The 19,412-nt window shown below is 45.3% G+C and overlaps 1 protein-coding gene across 5 annotated transcripts in view; it reads right to left on the bottom strand.

The window, feature by feature from the left end:
- The window catches only part of LOC149287096 (collagen alpha-1(XXVI) chain-like), an 81,396-nt gene that overhangs the window by 13,380 nt on the left and 48,604 nt on the right, over positions 1–19,412 (bottom strand). For all 5 annotated transcript variants that reach the window (XM_089493264.1, XM_089493262.1, XM_089493266.1 and 2 more), the window contains exons 4-7: positions 4,785–4,846; positions 2,879–3,032; positions 2,388–2,477; positions 1,561–1,722 (exon numbers count right to left, since the gene is read on the bottom strand). In XM_089493264.1, coding sequence (XP_089349390.1) covers positions 1,561–1,722; positions 2,388–2,477; positions 2,879–3,032; positions 4,785–4,846 — 468 coding nt within the window. The remainder of the gene's footprint in view (positions 1–1,560; positions 1,723–2,387; positions 2,478–2,878; positions 3,033–4,784; positions 4,847–19,412) is intronic.

Genomic DNA, 19,412 nt, shown 5'->3' with positions numbered 1-19,412 from the left:
CATGGCCCAAAAAACCCACAAAAAAGATTGGTATTTGTTGTTGTGTGTCTTCAAGTTATGGTGACCCTAAGGCAAAGCTATCGCAGGGTTATCTCGGCAAGATTTGTTCAGAGGGAGTTGGCCACTGCCATCCTCTGAGGCTGAGAGAGTGTGATTTGCCAAAGGGGAAAGAGGCAAGGAAAGAAGGCACCTGCTGAGATGCTAAAAATGTGAGGACTGAAGGAAAAGGCCACGGAGGGGCAGAATTCTTATCGGAGGGGCAATATCCTTCTTTTGTCCACTCCTCACTAGTTACACATTTGCTGTGAATTGTAGCCAAGACCAGGAGGATGATAATAATCTTCATTCTCTGATGTCTCTGGTTTTTACTGATAGACTGCCTCTGAAACTGGGCATCGTGTCTACATTGTGGTCTAGACATGTTTAATTGCCATGGTTGAACATATGTGAGTGAATGCAGCATGATGGGGAATGCTATCCTAGTGGTAATGCTGGGAGAAGGGAGGGGGGAATCCCATTAACAGTGCCTGGTTATGAAGCCCCAAGGAGCTGCATGTGATGGCACACCAAAACTGCCATGAGATGTTGGCTTTTGTCTCCATCTCCCCCAGAAAAATCTGGGTATTGAACCGCAATTAATTCCCTCCCATCTAAATAATTTATCAGAGAGCCTGGCTGCTGATGTCTCTTGCGGATTAAAAATACATCCAGACCCTCCACCTCCAGGAGAGAGAGGGAAGGAAAATGAGAAAGAGACAGAGATGATTAATTAACAATTAACAAGAACTAACTTAATGAATGCACTCCAAGAGATGGCGCATAGATGCTCCAGCTAAAAACCCTCAGACGTTTGCTCAACAAATGGCTGATGGAGTAAAATGCGGCATTAGGGGTGGTTAGTTGTCGGAGCTGAGAGGCAAATGGTTGCAAATAGTAAGGTATTGGTAATGAATCCTTTTCCCTAGTAACCAAGGTATAACCAGAATTATGATTACATTACATTATGAATGTAACTGTCCCTTCTTCTGTGATACAACTGTAAAATGTTCTTTACTTTGGCTGCACCCCTTTAGGGATAGAGATGTGCAAACTTATGTGCAAAATAATCATGTTAATCCTTGTTTCAAAGTGGGTCGTTCTTTTGTGCTTTTTAAATGTTTGCTCAGATTGTGTTAGCAAGTTTGTTTCAATGTGTAGAGTAAGCCGCTCTGGGTGGCTTACATTGTTCCGTATTGTGAAATAGTGGGATATAGAATACGTAAATAATATGCACAGTTACATCACTTTTGATACCACTTTCCTTGCCGTAGCTCCATTCTACTCATTCAAAATCCTGGGATGTTTAGTTTGATGAGGGCCCTAAAATGCTCTCTGCTATAGAGCTGTAGTACAGTAGTAGAGGAAAGCAGATTAGAACTTGCTAGCAGAGAATTCTAAGTACAACGCCACACTGCAAATCCCAGGATTCCTTAGGACAGAGCCGGAGCAGTCGAAAGTGGGATTGAAATACAAATAGCAATCTTCAATGGCTCCTGTTCAGGAGGTAAAGAGGAGACCTACTTTCTTTCTCAGCGTTGGGCTGGAGTGAGTACAGGACTCCTTGCTGGAACGTCAAAGGCAGACTTGGAGATGCTGGTGGTCCTGGTGGTCCTGGTGGCCCCGGAGGTCCTGGGATCCCGGTTTCACCTGGATACCCCCTAGGTCCTGGAGGTCCAAGCAACCCTGGAATTCAGAACATAAGAGGCATTAGATATCTCTCGAAGCACCGGAAGCAAACCTATATGGCATACCAGCAATATGTCACAGTTGAAAACTATGACACGGGTGGCCAAGAGACATCAGGTTGTGGTCCAGATGGGGAAAAGTTATCATTGAGGAAGAACAGACAAGCTAGGAGTGGCTGCAGCAGTCTGCTTTTTGCCCAAGCCTACTGGGAAGGGCAGGATATAGGGTATTTGGTGGTATTTTGGACCACTTTTGTAACCGCTAGGACTCCCAGGGCACAAAAAATTGGATTGTATGTGTATGTGTCCCCATACTGGAGTTTTGTAAGGCACTGGAGCTCTGTGATTGATCATTCTCCCTGAACTGTAAAATGTTAGGATTCCATAGCAAGTTGCCATAGTGGTTAAAGCAGAACTATAGTGCTATAGTTGTGTGGTGTGAAAGGGCCCCAGTTTTGGAAGCATCCATTACTGACAATGAGAGCCCTACATATGTTGCAGAAGAAAAGTGTGGGGTGTGTGGACTGCATGGGTGACACCTCAGAGAGGTGGGGTGGTCACTCACTGTCCATCCCAAGCCCACTCTCTGAGGTTCCTTGGGCACACATTTCTTGGTTTCATCTATGAAATGTTGGAGGGTATATATTTCTCCCTAAGACTCACCCGGTGGTCCAGAAAGCCCCCTCTCACCAGTTTCTCCTTTTTCACCTTTGGGGCCTTGTGGCCCTGGTTTCCCTGCTGGTCCGGGCAACCCTGAAAACATCAATGCAAACATCATTGGGGCACAAAGAACAAGAGCTTCTGCCTATGACAGAGAGAAGGTAGAGAGACAGAGTGGAAAATGACCCAGCGCTCACCAGATTGACCGGAAAGCTCGACTTGGCTAGCAGTTTTAGTTAGATTGAAACCCTAGTAAGATTTTTTAAAAGCTCATCATCACTGGGCCAATTCTCTCACATTTTTCAATGGCGTTCCCAGCTAGAATGTGCCAAAATTACAGCGGTCAAATGTCAATTTTCAGTTAAGGCAGACAGAGTCTGGAAGAGATTTGTGAGTAAAGACATGCAGACATGACGCAGACTAGAGACAGACTAATGTCCCCATGACTCTTGCTACACCGAGGCAAGGAAGAGAACATCACACAGTGCGCTCACCAACAGGTCCCACAGGTTTCCTCAGCACAGTCCCAGGGTTGGCTAGAGGAATGGCGTCTGGCACCAAGTCATCGTACCACGTAGCTGTCGTCCTTGCCATGGGAAGGTCATTCTCCGACGGTGGGACTCTCTCTGCGGCCTCAAGGAAGAGGATCTAGATGCAAGACATAACCCACCAAAGCAGAAGATATGAAGGATGGCAGGCATTCTACCTGATTCTGTCAAGATCTGAGGCTGTCGAGGGAAACTGACATATGCTCAGGGCCAGGTCTTCTGGACTTGATCTGCCCAGATGGTCAGTTTGGGCCAGGTAAAAGCAGATCAAGCTGAATCCAACAGAAGTTGGGACTGCGAACAGTTGAGTATACCTATAGAGTTGGCCCTCTACATTTGTGGCTTTGACTTTTGTACATTGGATGATTCATGAATTTGATTAGTACGTTCTCTGTAAGAATCTCTTGGTCTTCCAGCATGACTTTATGGCTACCTTTCACCAGGTTGGAGACCTAGAGATCCCTAGAGGGAATGCTTCTCTAGGAATTTGTAGGCCCTCAAGCCAAATTCTATGGGTGGACGTTGACCACAAAATTGCGCTGGAGGAGCTAGAGATTCCTAGAGAGGTGTTTCATAGAGGGTTTTTTATTTGCAGTTTCCTCCACACTTTCACAGGTGTCCTGCATCCTTAACCTCAGCGAATGTGGAGGTCCCGCTGTATAGGGATGTTGTCTCAGCAGAGGACTGAAATTATCACTCAAAGAAGGGAAGGTCAAGTTGCAACCAGGAGAAATCAGGTCCGTAAGAGTTCCCAGTGGAAGCAGTTGTCCACTCTACTTGTCTCAAAGGAAGGATGGTGTCTTGGTTGAAGGTTGAATCCAACTAAAACCCTAAGTAAGTTGACAAAGCCATTTCTCCAGTTGGTATTGGACTCCCATGAGCCCCTTAGAATCGTAGAATTGGAAGAGACGCCAAGGGCCATCCAGTCCAACCCCATTCTGCCATGCAGGAACTCTCAATCAAAGCGTCCCAAACAAATGGCCGTCCAGCCTCTGTTTAAAGACCTCCAAGGCTACCATGTCCAAAGGTTAGGGATAATAGGAGCTATTTTCCACTTTGTAGTCCAAAACACCTGGGGGGGGGGGGATAGTCACCATATCTCCTAGACTGTGTCCCTTGATCAATTCAACTCAGAATCCTAAGCACACTCAGTGGCAAGGAAGCCCATTGAACTCAATGGGACTTATTCACCTCCGAATAAGACACGAAGAGAGCGTTGCTGCATGCCAGATCCTTGCACTCACTTATTAAGAAGGACAGGATTGAATTAAATGGTGAGGTGCCCCGTTAATAATTAAAATAAACAATCTTGGGATTTCTAATTGCATGGGAAACTGTGTGATTTTATATATGCAGTTAAGTCAAATCTTATAATCTATAAGAATCATCTCACATTGGAGAGAGAGATTATGTTACAGGACAAACGGAGTCAGACAAAAGCTATGTGGGTCATGTATCAATCGCACGCAGAATCAATCACGTCTCGGATCTGAGTCATGTTATGCGCTCATGTCCTTCTTCTTCCATGGCCGACTCCTTCCGCTGGGATGGGTGATATCAGTTTGGGTCGAAGATTTGAAGGAATGATCTAAAACTTGGGTTTACAATACACTCTTTCCAACCGTCCTATGGATTTTATTAAAAGATGCAGGTGACAGCACCATCAAAGCATGGAAATTAGACCCGGGGAAGCTTAAATAGTCCAATCAATGTGTTTTTATATTGGGTTACTTTTTAAAACAGTAGCAATAAGGGCCTTGCAACTCCAATGGTAACTAGTTACTCTCAAAGATGAACTTGGCAGGCTCTGGTTCATTGACAGCATGAAAAAGGCTTCCAAAAGTTACTTTACCTTTGCTTCAAGGGTGTTCAGCCTCTCGGTCATATCTGTAAGTCTTGTGCAATTCATACATTCTGCAAGAGAAAAAGAAATGGAGGATGCCACTTGGTTACAACTGACCATTCAAACCAATAACCTACTGGAATACTTCCCATGGATCGAATGCTTTAGTAAGATGTTTTATTAAGGCAACCACAAACATAAATACACACTAACGTTCTATATCTAAAAATAAAATAAAATGCAAGGAAAGAGACATCTAAATCTAAAATCTATAGTATACCTGACTATGGTTCTACATTACTCATCTAATGCTCCTTGTATTTGCATACCTTTAAGTCATTTCCAACTTATGGCAACCCAAGAGTAAACCCGTCATAAAGTTTTCTTGGCAAGATTTGCTCCGCTCTGGTGCCACAACCAACGACACTTCCCAGAATTTCATAGCACTGAGCCATGGCAGTTAAAATCATGTCAAACCGGGTTATTTCCGCAGCGTGGATGCAGCCATGTTCAGCCATAGGACCAAGATGGCAGCAAACTGTTCAGTATCAAACGAACCACTAGATGACAGCATTTGCAAAGCCTTACTACCAACAGAGTTGTTGGAGCAGAGGATTGTCTAGTCTTATCCAATGCAACCGTGTCTCATGAAAAGGACATTGTCACGTCCAAAGTAGTTTTCAGGTTCGGGATCGATGCCAGATTCACGTGGTACGGAAATCTGGGTGGGAAATAAAAAACCGAACCTGAAAGAGAGATGTAATTGCGGAAACATCTGCAGAAAGATGGGATGCAAATACAGAAGGCAGGACCAGAGTCTGGGAGAGAATAGTGAATGAGAAAATGGGATTCACTTTATCTATGCCTCCGCAAGGCTGACTCGCCCAAATGCAAAATATGCAACTGCGCAAAAAGTATTGACTGAGGACCTACAACGCTATCGTTTGAAAAGCCCTCTCTATTTATTCCCAAGACAAACGTTTATATCCTCCAGTCCCTTGCAAATTGCACATCTCTTGAGCAAAAAAGTTGCGTTATTATTTTCGTTGGAAATCCATAAGGGATTGTTGGAGGGGGGAAAATGTTCCTAGATTTGCTGACAAACAGGTGGCCCACCAACACCATGTGGCCCTTAAAAAACCAATGGCCCACCGATTGCAAATGGACCCGAGATGCTTTTTTGCAGCCCACAAAAGCCCAGGACGCCACTGCAACAGAAAGTCCATTTCACGAATTATTGAAACCTGATTATAGGATCTCCAGTTCCTTTCTGCTCATCCGCAAACTGGCACTGCCAATCGTTGGCTTTGTCAATGGTTCTTCCCTTTGGGTCTCTTTCTTGGCACAACTTTTTAAGAACGAGGGGAGGGGGACATCTTTGCTGCACCTCCGAATTAATCTCTCCGGCGCTTTGACCCTAACGCCACCTCCGCCTTCCCGAAATGTTGCGCCGCAGCCGTCTCGGTGGGCCTACTCAAGAGCCAGCACCTTGGGCACACCAAGCGGAGGCGGCGTTAGGTTTCTGCTGAGCTTGCTTTTTTCTGCCAGGGTGGCAAAAGACAGACATCCAAGTGTGAGTCTCCCGAGTCCCAGATGCAGCCGTGGCTTGCTTCACAAAAACCCCTCTGTCTTTTTCGGGATGCTCATCTGCTCGACAGATGTGTTGCTTCCAGGGCTCCCAAGGTTTTCGCTTACAAGAAACCCACAGATGTTAATGGAGGTACCAAAATAACAATAATAAAAGAGAGAAATCTTCCTTTCTGCTTCCCTGGAAATCCTGATCTGTGTTTCCTGAGTAGCCCTTGCTCAAGACCCAAAATCTAGTCCCAAATCTAGGCTTGGATTACAAGTTTTCTCTTAGGACTTTCATACCATCCTGGTTTGGCTGGGATAGTCCAGATTAATAGTCCTTTGCCATCCCACTTTTTCAGATGCTTTCCCAAAATGTCCCAGTCTCTCCTCTTCTTCCCTTTGTTTTCTGCATACTTCAACTGCTGCAAACTGAATTCAAAGTACAAACGTTAATTTCCACCCGGTTAACTCAAGAAAGAAAGAAGAAAGTGGAATCTTCCCCTTCCCAGTAGGTTCAACCTTTGTGGAGTTAGGGAGCAGATGCAACCTTTGTGGGGTTAGGGAGCATGAAAGGGAAGTTGGTTTGGTCCAGGCAACCTTTTGAGACGTTTCTTGAGTCGCTGTTTTCAGCTTGTTGGGATTTGTGGGGGCAAACACAACCTGCAGCCCTCCCAAAAAACCTCCACGGGAAGAGCTGGACAACTCCTATCCACCCCCAGTATGCAACTACCTCATAGCGTTCTCTTGTAATTTATATTTTGAAAGAGAAAGCCAGCCATTACACATCCAGGGAGAGCGAGCGGAAGGTCAGCTCCACGTCCCATTTTTTAAATTCTTGCATTTCCCCTAAATGCATGTCTCAGCACAACTAAATATAATGTTTGGCTGCCGTGTGGGAAGCTGGATTTGGATTCCTGATATAAATCATTCCCAGAAAACCGTGGCCTAAGCCATCTGTCTGAAACAATGACACAACGGCAATTCGGTTTAGGGCAGACACATGCAGCTGGCAAACCGTGAGAGAGCCCAAAGTCGCTTTTCGTAATCCGAATCGTCCTTTTCCCAGCTGGCAAAGTTGGCTGACCACAATTTCCATACTGTCTAAGGGGCCTGTTCGCACGATACAGTTCTAACGCTGCGATTCCACTTTAACTGTCATGGCTGCATCCTACGGCGTCTTGGGGTTTGTAGTCTGGCAAGGCACTAGAGCTCTCTGGCTGAGATTTACAGCCGTCCCTCCGTACCTATGGGTTTTTTTATCCACAGATTCAAGCATCCACAGTTTGAAAATGTTTTAAAAATACATAAATCCCCAAAAGCAAGACTTGGTTTTGCCATTTTACATAAGGAACACCGTCATACTATGCCATTGTATTTAATGTTACTTGAGCATCCGTGGATTTTGGTATCCATGAGGGGTCCTGGGACTAAACCTCAGTGGAGACCAAGGGCCCACTGTATAAGGGTCCTTCTCTAAAATGCCAATCCCAGAATTCCATGGGATGTTGCCACGGCAGTTAAAGTGGAATTGTAGCGCTATAACTGTGTAGTGTGAACCCTAAGCCTAACCCTAAGTATCAGGAGAGGGGAAAGTGGAGCCAGCGAGACCCAATTTTGCAGCCCCCAAAGACCCTCCAAAGCTCCCCCATTTAAAGCAACCTTCCATTTTCAGGTGATTTTCTCTTGACATCTAGCCAAAATAGACCCAGACTCTTCACAAATAGTCCCCTAAGAACATTCTCAAAACATTTAGAGAACATTACCATGTTGTTGCTGTTGCTGTTGTGTGCCTTCAAGTTGTTCAAGGCACGCAATAACAACAACAACAACGGCGCATGAACCATGGTCCAGATCAAGATCTTAGTATCTTACTTGCTCAAAGTAAGATGCCATTCATCATTTGTCATCCTAAATATTGGCAATCTGGAGGAGTCGGTCGGTAAACACATCTTCCCTTTCCAAAATATGGCCTACAAGTTGGGCCACACTTTGCTCTACATCCAACCTTTTTATGTCTCCTTAAAAACTGTACCTGGCAAGCCACCGGGAAAGAGGGTTGGAAAGAAGAAAAAGAAGGAGGAGAGAAAAGTCTTCTGGGTTATGAGAGAGTCCTGCAGAACCAGTGCCAAAGTAGTAATATGCTCTCACTTGGAAACAAGAGTTTTCACCTGCTCATGACAACTACTATTTTAATCCTTGATTTATATGGGTTTCTGGGCCAACCTCAATATTGTAGAGGCCGACAATTAATGAGAGCTGATTTAATTTAATCTGAACGATTCGTGCGGCGAGGCTGCTTCGAGAGAACATGTCGGGGGGACGATGGGGGCAAGGAGAGGGGTTGCTATAAAACCTTCATTCGGCCTATCTGAAACCCACCCTTGGCTCAGGGAACGGAGGGCGATTTCGGGGCAAAGGGAGGGTGACCCCCATTTTTAACCTCATGATGACTCTTGGTGAGGCTGAAGAAAAAGCCCATGAGGAGTCCATGTTTGGTTGGGCGCATGAACCATGATTCAGATCAAGATCTTAGACTCTTTCTTGCTCAGAGTTATCCATCCCATTCGTCCTTAAAGCCAACCCAAAATAACTCATTGCCTTTGGAAGCCAGGAAGCCCTCAGAGCAAGGCTCCTTAATAATGGTATTAAGTTATGTATCGTTGGGGGAGGTATTAGGCCAGAAGTGGGCAAATGTGGAAGGTCAGGGACTTCTTTGGTCCTCTAGGAAACCTTAGTGGGATGCGTTCCCCTACTACATCCACCTCTACAAAAGAAATTGCCCCTAAATGTTCTTTACAGGGCATTTTCACCTTGTTTTGGGGGCTTCTTGGGTCATTTTAGGTCCAGGAGAGGCCTTTTTCCCCCAACAACAGTAAGTGAGCATTAGTTGTCCGTCTCCTGTTTGCTTCCTATTTCAAAAAAAGTCTTGGTCCAGAGGCCCCCCAAAACATTTTGGAAATGCCTCCCACTCCTCCTAGAGAGCATTGGAGTCAGCGTTAGAGGCAGAGACAGAGACCAGAGACAGAGATGGGAATAGAGTTAGCACTAGGATTGAATAGGGGTAAAGTAAAGAGTTAGAGATAGACTTAGGGTTAGGGTTAGAGATAGTCAGGGTTGGTTAGAGACAGAGGCAGAGATAGAGATAGAAATAGAGTTAGCACTAGGGTTAGATGGGGTAAAGTTAAGAGATAGAGATAGACTTAAGGTTAGAGACAGTCACGGTTGGTTAGAGACAGAGGCAGAGATCAGAGACAGCGATAGAAGCAGAGTTATAACTAGGGTTAGATGGGGTAAAGTTAAGAGATAGAGATAGACTTAGGGTTAGAGATAGTCACGGTTGGTTAGAGACAGAGGCAGAGATCAGAGACAGCGATAGAAGCAGAGTTATAACTAGGGTTAGATGGGGTAAAGTTAAGAGATAGAGATAGACTTAGGGTTAGAGATAGTCACGGTTGGTTAGAGACAGAGCCAGGGATAGCAGCAGAGTTAGAACTAGGGTTAGATAGGGGTAAAGTAAAGACTTAGGGTTAGAGATAGTCAGGGTTGGCTAGAAACAGAAATAGAGACAGGGTTAGAGTCAGAGAGATAGGATAGAACTAGAGACAGAGTTAAAGACAGAGATAGAGATACGGTTAGGGCTAGCGACAAAGTTAGAATTAGAGAAAGAATAGAGTTAGAGAGAGATGCTGGTTGAAATGCTTCATTGTGGTTGCACAGTGCAAATCTCCACGTGCAAAGTTATGCACCAATGGCACTCCACAGCCCTAGCGTTGAATAGCAGCAGCATGTCACTGAATGCGCAACTGAACGCACAACTTGGTCTGCATCCACATTGCAAGGGTACTGCTTCCTTGACTCTGTTTCCAATTCTGTTTGGGCAAAAATGTCAAAACCCTTGCACAGGGGAACTTACGCAGACACCAATAGGATTCTGGACATAGAGATGTCAATAAATAATTAGGAACAGCTTTGGAATTTGGATCAACAAAGGGTGATTGATAAATAGATTTTAGATTTGTAAGCTATGGTAAAAGAAGGGTGATGGTGGGGGTCTCTTTCTCCCAAGTCTCCCGAATTCGGCACTTCCATGGGGCCCAAGCTGTAAGACTGGATGAAATCCAGGGATGAAACAGAAACATCGCTGAGCACCATTTCCCTCACTCATCCTCTTGAGTTTTTGAGGTTCAGCAAAAATCGTGTTTAAGTGAAGCCATATGCATTGGCCTCCCCCCCAACAACAACCACCAGGTGAAAAGGAAAAATATGTAAAAGCCAAGTAATAACACATATGCGCGCGCACACTTCAACTTCATGCCTTCTTAATATCAAAAGGATTTTTAAAAGCATGATCTGCTATTTCCCCCGGTAGTTTCCCAACTTACTCTCTTGCCCTCCCGGTGCTGCTTGAGTTGGCTCTCTTTAGGCCCACCTGCTTTCCAGTTGCAAGGCGCAACTATTCTTTCGCTCAATCCCAGCCTGTGGTCTCCTTTTACAAGGGACGACCTTTAAGAACCCCTGAATCGGTTCTAACTAGCAATGGGAAAACGCTGCTTGGGTCGATTCAAGATCAGCGCCATGAGTCTCGGGGAGCGAGAAGCTTGGTGGCCCAGAGTCTTCTGAGGAAGCTTGCCATGGATCTCAAACTGAGCCAAGAAGTATTTCCCAAGTGTCTCTTGGCCTGCTCCTGTCATTGAGTCTGCGTGTCATATACTCAAGGTATGTGGGACATCAATTCCCACGTACTGCTTTCAAGCCAGGTGTCATCCATCCTATATTTCTGCCTTCCATTTTTCCTGCTTAGATGTAGTATCATACATTTGGGAGCCAGCAAGGTGTAGTGGCTTGAGTATCGGACTACAACTCTGGAGACCAGAGTTTGATTCTCAGCTTGGCCATGAAATCCGCTTGGTGAACTTGAGCAAGTCGCATGCTCTCAGCCTCAAGGGAAGGCAATGGCAAACACCCTCTGAACAAATTTGGCCATTATAGTATTGCCATAGGGTTGCCATATAGTACTCCCTTCTCTTATGTGGGGGATCTGTTCCGACCCCCCCCCCCATGTAAGGGGCAAATCGTGAATGCTTGCGGCCCATTAAAAATAATAGGGTGCATGTATGCGGTGCAGAGCAGTGCATTACATTGTCACGCGGCTTCAGTGTATGCTGAAAGCTGAAGGAAAGTCCGCATACGGCGCGGACTCACTATATGTCAAAAATGACTTGACGGCACACAACAACAAGCCTTACAAACTCTTGAAGTGCATCGTGTTAGTTGTTCTACCTCTCCACTCTGTCAATGCCTTTTTCAGTTCCGATCCAGAATTCACAGTTGCACAGAGCATGTCATTCAAAACAAACCCACTAAGATCTGGATCTTTTTTCAGGAGCGGAGTCTTGCATGGCAGGGAGTTGGTTTAGATGGCCTTTGTGGTCCCTTCCAAGATTCAGAGTCTATGGTTAGTATTTTTCTTTAACCATCTGGAGAAACTTCACATCCACCTCTCCGGCTGCTGATTTACTTCTTTCCTCCTTGCTTTCTTGCCGCTGCCAATCCAAATCCCACTGTCAGTCTGTATCTTTCCTTGCCAGCTAACAAGCTCACAAAACGCAGACAGATAAGCCTCCGCCAAGCGGTTTTAGAATAGAAGCACTAAAACGAGACCTACCAGCCCTCCCATGTTAAAAAGAAAACTCTGTAAAAACCCAACAACCTCCAGCCCATCTTCCATTGCCAGATTGTCTCTTCCTTGGACAGTTGGAGTCAGATCTTCCCAACATAAAGCACGTTTCAGCTTGTGGGTTGGAAAGACCTGTGGGCTTGTGCCATGAACTGTTGTGTCTCCGGTGCTTTTTAGGTAACGGAGAGGTTCCCCGGCAGCGTCTGGTCCAGATCCTTTCCTGCTACCGATAAAAATTTCGAGTCAGTTGCTATCATCCCCGAATCTTACAGGAAGACATGTTCAAGAAGACATATTGTCTGCGTTCGGGAGGTTTTATCGAAACCATATGAGCGCACAGCCTCGGGTTTTGGGCCGAAGCCAAAACACATAAGCAGAAAATTACAAGAGTGTAAAATGGTACAGTTGGGTTTTTTGGGGAGGGAAAGTGGGGAGGGGAGTTATCTTTCTGTGGATAAGAAAAGTGCCTGGTTAGAAGAATGTTTAAATCTCGGCCTGGAATATTATTTCACCTCAATAGTTTTGTTCTCAACTGCCCTTCTCTTCTCTACCGACCGGCAAAAGGAATCAATTGCTTGCTTCTTGGGGCAGAAGAATACCTTAAGAGCAAAGCTGAAGAGAAACAAAATATTGTATTGTCCTGCGCAGGTTTCTCCTCTCTTTCTGGTAAGTTATAAAATAGGTTGAGTCTCCCATTTCCAGAACCCCAAAATCTGAACTACTCCAACATCCAAAACTTTAAAAATGGATGGCTGAGATAGTGACACCTTTGTTTTCTGATGGTTCGGTGTACGCAAATGTTGTCTCATGCACAAAATTACTGGAAGAGATTGTATAAAATTACCTTCCGGCTATTTGTATAAGGCAGTGATGGTGAACCTTTTCGAGGCCGAGTGCCCAACCTGCAACTCAAAACCCACTTATTTATTGCATAGTGCCACATCCCTCTGGCTTTCTAGTAACAAACTCTGGCAAACTCTGTGCTGGGGCAACAGCACATGTGCCCACAGAGAGGGCTCTGAGTGCAACCTCTGCCACGTGTGCCATAGGTTTGCCACCACTGGTATAAGGTGTCTATGAAATATAAATGAATTTCACGTTTCGACTTGGGAACCATCTCCAAGATGTTTCGTTATGTACATTATGTATGTTTGTTCGAATACAGTGATTCCGAAATGAAAGAAAATACAAAACGCCAAACACTTCTGGTCTCAAGCTTTTTGGATTAACACAGACTCAAGCTCCAGCGTTGGAGGTTGACCATAGAGTCCCCTTGGAAGACCTAGAGATGTCTTGTGAAAAACTTCTCTAGGCTTTTGTACATCTGCCAGTGTGATTCTATGGTTAACATTTGGCGGGCGTTGACCACAGAGTTGCGCTGGAGGACCTAGAGATTCCTAGATTAGCAGTTTTCCCACTTTCATAGGGGTCCTGCACCCCTAATCCTAGCGAATATGGAGAGCCTAGTGTTATTAAAGTTAGTTTTGGACTTCCACAGGGGAAAAACACACACCTGTGGTTGGCTTTAAAGTTTTACTGATGTCTCACCTAACAATCTTCCTCGCCGAGGCCTGTAATTTTTCTTCCCTGTTCGAACAGCTAAGCTAGAATTACTTAAGCGTTTTGCACTTAACCATGCCATGGGAAGGCCCTTGAAACCCTTTGCGGAAAATGCGCCCTGCCACCTTCTCTCGGGAGGTACCTGCCCTTTGCAAAAATAAAGGGGAAAGGGGGAAAGAAAAGCAGATGGAGGAAAAGCAAAAAGGTACTGGAGTGGAACAGGATTGCAGGGCAGATCTGAGGAGGGGGGAAAACCCCGGCTGTTGAGTGACTAAGATAAATTACAATCTTCGTGTTATTCCTCAGCCTTCAAACAGGAAACTCCAAAAGCCGGTGAACCCAAGCAAAGAACAACACATGCAAGAGATGGACTTTATAATTTAGGCCGGGTGCTGGGCCGCCCCCTTCTCTTCTCCCTCCTCCTTGTTTTTGAACCGTGGCATTTCCACCCACACTTAACCCTAACATGGAGCTGGAGGCATCCCAAAGCCACAGAAAGCTCTCTCTAAAGCCAAAGGGAATTGTTTACGGTTGCCGTATTCCAGTCCCACATATGTGCATATGATACATAATCATTACAATTATGCATTTTATTTGCTGGCATTCAGATCATGCAAAGCCAACACCTTCATCGCTGCACCTTTTCCACCATTTTGTTTCAACCTCAGTAGCAGTAGCAAGCTGAAGCGCTCTCTTTTCCTTATTTTTCCTCTCTAGCTGGGCTGAAGATATGGAAGGCGTCCAAGCAACCCCAGAGAATAAAGGAACTCGCTTTACTCCCTTTACTTAGCCTGGAGAAGAGAAGGTTCAGAGGTGATATAATAGCCCTGCTTAAATATTTGAAGGGATGTCATATTGAGGAGGGAGCACGCTTGTTTTCTGATGCTCCAGAGAACAGGACCCGGAGCAATGGATTCAAAGTACAGGTGAAGGGTCTGGAAACCATGTCCTATAAGGAGAGACTTAGGGAGCTGGGGATGTTTAGCCTGGAGAAGAGAAGGTTCAGAGGTGATATAATAGCCCTGCTTAAATATTTGAAGGGATGTCATATTGAGGAGGGAGCAAGCTTGTTTTCTGCTGCTCCAGAGACTAGGACATGGAACAATGGATTCAAAGTACAGGTGAAGGGTCTGGAAACCATGTCCTATAAGGAGAGACTTAGAGAGCTGGGGATGTTTAGCCTGGAGAAGAGAAGGTTCAGAGGTGATATAATAGCCCTGCTTAAATATTTGAGGGGATGTCATATTGAGGAGGGAGTGTGCTTGTTTTCTGATGCTCCAGAGGACAGTCACACTGACTCAGCCTTAGAGGACAGCAATGACAAACCTTGAAGAGATACAGAGAGATCTTGCAGGTGCACAGAGATGTGCAGAGATCCTGCAGAGATCTTGCAGAGATGCACGGAGATTCTCTTCATCCGCGTTTCTGAAAACTCAGGACCCCCTGCCTTCCTTTCATCTGCAATATTGCAATATTTCCACATTTTTGCCATTTGCAAATATTTCCAAGGATCCTTTGCTTCCCTATGTACCATCAACGGTGGGAAATTCTTGGAAGACGGAGCAGAGGGCTGTCTGGGGCACAGCTGAGGATGGTCTCAGAGAACAGCAAATCCTAGCAGTGAAGGATAACTGGACGATTCACAGCGTGGAACTTAAAGGGGGGTAGGAAGGATATCAGCCCAAGGAGCGCAGCTGAAGAAACTGAACTTCCCAAAGACAAAACATATGTCAAGTTAATCTTCCCTTCTGCCCCCAGGCCTTCCAGCCCCCCCCCCTCGCCTCGACTTCTCAAACTGCATCTGAAAGGTGATCCCATCTCTTGCCCGAATTCCCCCTGGCCATCCCTGGAAGACTGGTAATCCCTTAACTGGAGCAAATTGTAACAGATTTCCTCTTGACCAAACTCTCCGACCGCAGCTGCAAGAGCAGAGAGCTCCCCTTTCTCTCTCTCTCCCCTTTATCAGTTTCCAACCAGGGCTGGTCTAACTCAAACTTCTTCTCCGGTTGTCCAGAAAGGATTATATCAACTGGTGTCTTTCCTTGTCCAAATAAACCCCTACGGTCACCCCCCAAAAGAGTCAGCATCTGCGTAGCAGTTTGAGCGTTGGACTAGGACTCTGGAGACCAGGGTTCGAACCCATGCTCAAGTCATATTGGGCTAATCCAGCTGGAGAAAGAGGTTCTCTAGAGGTTGATTTTGCAGCAAGTCACTGTCCTTCTCAGGCTGGACCATGTGGAGATTTAAGACTAAGACTAAGACTAAGACTAAGATTGAACACCCTCCGGGCACAATCCAAAGATTGATAGTCCTGCAAGACTTGGAAGGCCTCATCTGAATGTGTGAACAAACAAAGAGGTGAGAAGGCTGGACTTCCAAAAGAGGTGGACTTTGGGGAACTGTGTCATGGTTTGCGATCAATAAATATCTTTGGAACGGTCTGAGTCAGCATAGGATAACTTTCCACGTTCCTAAATCCACTCTGTGGGGTGCATTTTCAAAAGACGATAGACCTTTCCAGTAAAATGGAGATGAAATATGAAAAGTAACTTTACGAAGTCACAGTTGGTCCTCTGTATCCATGGATTTTTTTTATCCATGGATTCAACCGTCCATACCTACAGATATTTTTATAAAGCCCTACATGGCCTGGGTCCAGCTTACCTGAGAAACGCCTCCTCCCATACAATCCTTCCCGCACTCTCAGGTCCTCTGGGAAGAATCTACTGCAATGACAGAGAACTAGACTGACAACCACTTCCCAGAGGACATTATTATTATCATCATCATCATCATCCATGGAGTCACCATCCGTAGTTTGGAGACACTTTTTAAAAACGTAAAATGCAATAAGGAAACCTTGATTTGGCCACTGGATCTAAGAGACACCATTTTACAAGGCCACTGTGTTTAATGGGACTTGAGCACCCACGGATTCTGGTAGCCACGAAGGGTCCTGGAACCGAACCCTAGCGGATACCAAGGGCCTACTGTGCTTTGCAAGTCTCTCCAACATTGCTATAAGAAGATGAACAATTTAAAAAAGGGTAGCATTCCTGGAGTATCCCTGAATTCAATGGGAAAGATTCAAGGAAGCATGCAATAGATGATTTCATTGAAGCCTATGGATTATGGCCTCCATTTCAAACAAAACCCAGACCCTTGTCAAAACCTGGAAACACAAAACGATTGCTGTTGCTTTTTCATTTCCAACTCCCCAGTCCGCCAAACACACAAACGTTATAGACCAGGCTGCCTTTGTGAGCCTTATTTATCTGCCCGGCGTATCGCCTTTCTAGCTGACAAACATACAGCCATAAAAAAAACCCCAAAGTGAACGCTTTAATCCGCTTTTTTCATTTTCTCTACGGTAGAGCATTATTTTAAGCAGATGTTTACGTCTCGGGTCGCGAACTAGACCTCGTGAACTATCTGTCTGTATCTGCTTTCTTTCAGGGTATCTGCGCCTTCTTTCATCCCCAAATGTTTGGAAGATAGAATCATAGAGTTGGAAAGGGCCCCTGAGATCGCTGGGTCAAACTCCCCGCTCAAGGCAGGATCTCCAGCTAGAAGATCCCCAGCAGGGAGCTGTCCAGCCTCATTGTGAAGACATCCAGCGGAGGAGACCCCCTCCACCTCTCCAGGCAATGGGTCCCATTGCTGGACTGCTCTTACTGTCAAGGAATGCTTTCTAATGTTCAGTCACAAACTACTGCGCATGGTGTTTGAAGGATTTTTTTTCCTTAATAGTAGGAGCAGGGAAGTTGATGACCAACTGTACTTCTTTTGGAGAGATCTTATTCATGTTGTTGTTGCTGTTGCTGGTCACTACCCTTGAATCAATCCCAACTCATGGCAACCCTGTGGATGAGACATCTCTATATTCTTCAGCCCTCAGCTACTCTACTCAGGTCTTCCAGCCTCAGGTCCATGTCCTCTTTGGTTGAATTCATCTTCTGGTGTGCAATCTTCCTCTCTTTCGACTGCCTTCTATCTTTCCTAGCATTGGAATCATAGAATTGGAAGAGACCCCAAGGGCCAACCAGTCCAACTTCCTGACATGCAGGAAATCACAATCAAAGCATCCTCGACAGATGGCCATCCAGCCTCTGTTTAAAGACCTCCAAAGAAGGAGACTTTGAGGGAGTATGTTCCACTGTCGAACAGCCCTTACTCTCAGGAAGTTCCTCCTAATGTTGAGGTGGAATCTCTTTTCCTGGAGCTTGCATCCATTGCTCCAGGTCCTGTTCTCTAGAGCAGCAGAAAACAAGCTTGCTCCCTCCATTATTGTCTTTTCTAGTGAATCTTTCCTTCTCATGATGTGGCCAAAGTAAAATAGACTCAGTTTCGTCATCTTGGCTTCCAGGGAATGTTCAGGCTTGATCTGTTCAAGGCCCATTTGTTTGTCTTTTTGGGCCATCCATGGTATCCTCAGCACTCTTCCCCAGCACCACATCTCAATTTTTCCTGTCTGCTTTGTTCTATGTGCAGCTTTCACATCCGTGCATGAAGATGAAGAATACAATGGCTTGGATGGTCCTCATTTTAGTGTTCTAACTCATAGGGTTGCTATAAGTCAAGTTGACTTGATGGCAAATAGCAACAAACACTGGACGCTCCGCTGTTTTACAATGGTCATCTAAATAGATTTTGTTGTAACTGGTGTGATTGTTTTAAATGTACAAAATTATAATGATACCCAATGATAATAATATAATGCCATTACTTCCTCTGCCATGATTTTGAAACAGCAGAAAACAAGTTCGCTCTACTTTCGGAGGCCTTTAAATAAGCTCTATTTTTGCCCCTGAAGCAGATATGTCAAATAGAAAGCTCTGTTACCAGATATTCCTGAAACGTTCGTGGCTATCAGCTTCATTCAAGGGGTTTTGCTTTTCTGGGAAATTGTAGGCAGCTGGGGAGTCCGTAGGAATCAAAAGAAAATGAAGTGCTCCATATAGTTCAAGTGTATTTTTGCGTAAATGGGGGGAAAGAGGAAGGAAGGAAGGAAGGGAAAAGGTAACAGAGAGGCACTGTTGCAGATGTCTCCTTACCCACAGCTGGGATGGCCATTGAAAGGGACCCCCCCATAACCTCCCCAAGGCAAACGCATTGGAAAGTTATTGCTTCTTCCTTCTGAAACAGGCAAAGGTCAAGGATGCCTCTCAAACAATCCTGAGTCAATATCTAGTGGGAAGAGGGGGGTGATATACTGTCCAGACATCTCCTTGGGATCTCCTCCGTCTTGAAAGCATTAAGAAAAGGGAAACCAGCAGGAGGGGAGAGGGTGGGGAGCCCTGCAACCCTCAGTCTTGACTTGTACAAAGTCAGTATTCATTTCAGACACCTGGATCCAGGACCCTGCAATCTGGAAGCATGTCAAGAGCACTCTGGAGGAGGAGGAGAAAGAAAGAACGAGAGAAAGAAAGAAAATCAGACCCTTGCAGAAAGAGGCAAGGGAATTGGAGGAAAAGCCTGGCTCAGACCGGCAACAAATGTGAGAAATAGCAACGGAGAGGCCACTGGACACTTTCCAAGTATATTTGATATTGAAGCTGAAGCTGCACTGGTGCCAAAGAAGGATGAATCCTAGAAGCATAGAAACACAGAGATGGAAGAGACCAGACAAAAAGAGTGCCATATATCCTACTCATGATGATGATGATGATGGCGATGACCTATCCTTCAACTGTTTTGGTTTTGGCAGGGAAAGTCCGGATTAATCCTCTGCTGTCCCACTTTTTCAGCTGCTTTTAAAACGTCCCAGTTTCTCTCTCCTCTTTCCCCCTTTGTCCTCAGCGCGCTTTAATGGCTGCAAACTGAGTTTA

The sequence above is a fragment of the Sceloporus occidentalis genome, unplaced genomic scaffold, assembly GCF_023333645.1.
Source record: "Sceloporus occidentalis isolate IW3139 unplaced genomic scaffold, rSceOcc1.0.p SCAF_64, whole genome shotgun sequence".
NCBI classification, from domain to species: Eukaryota; Metazoa; Chordata; class Lepidosauria; order Squamata; family Phrynosomatidae; genus Sceloporus; species Sceloporus occidentalis.
The sequence above is the reverse complement of the archived record's forward strand: the minus strand, read 5'-3'. Positions and strand labels throughout refer to the sequence as shown.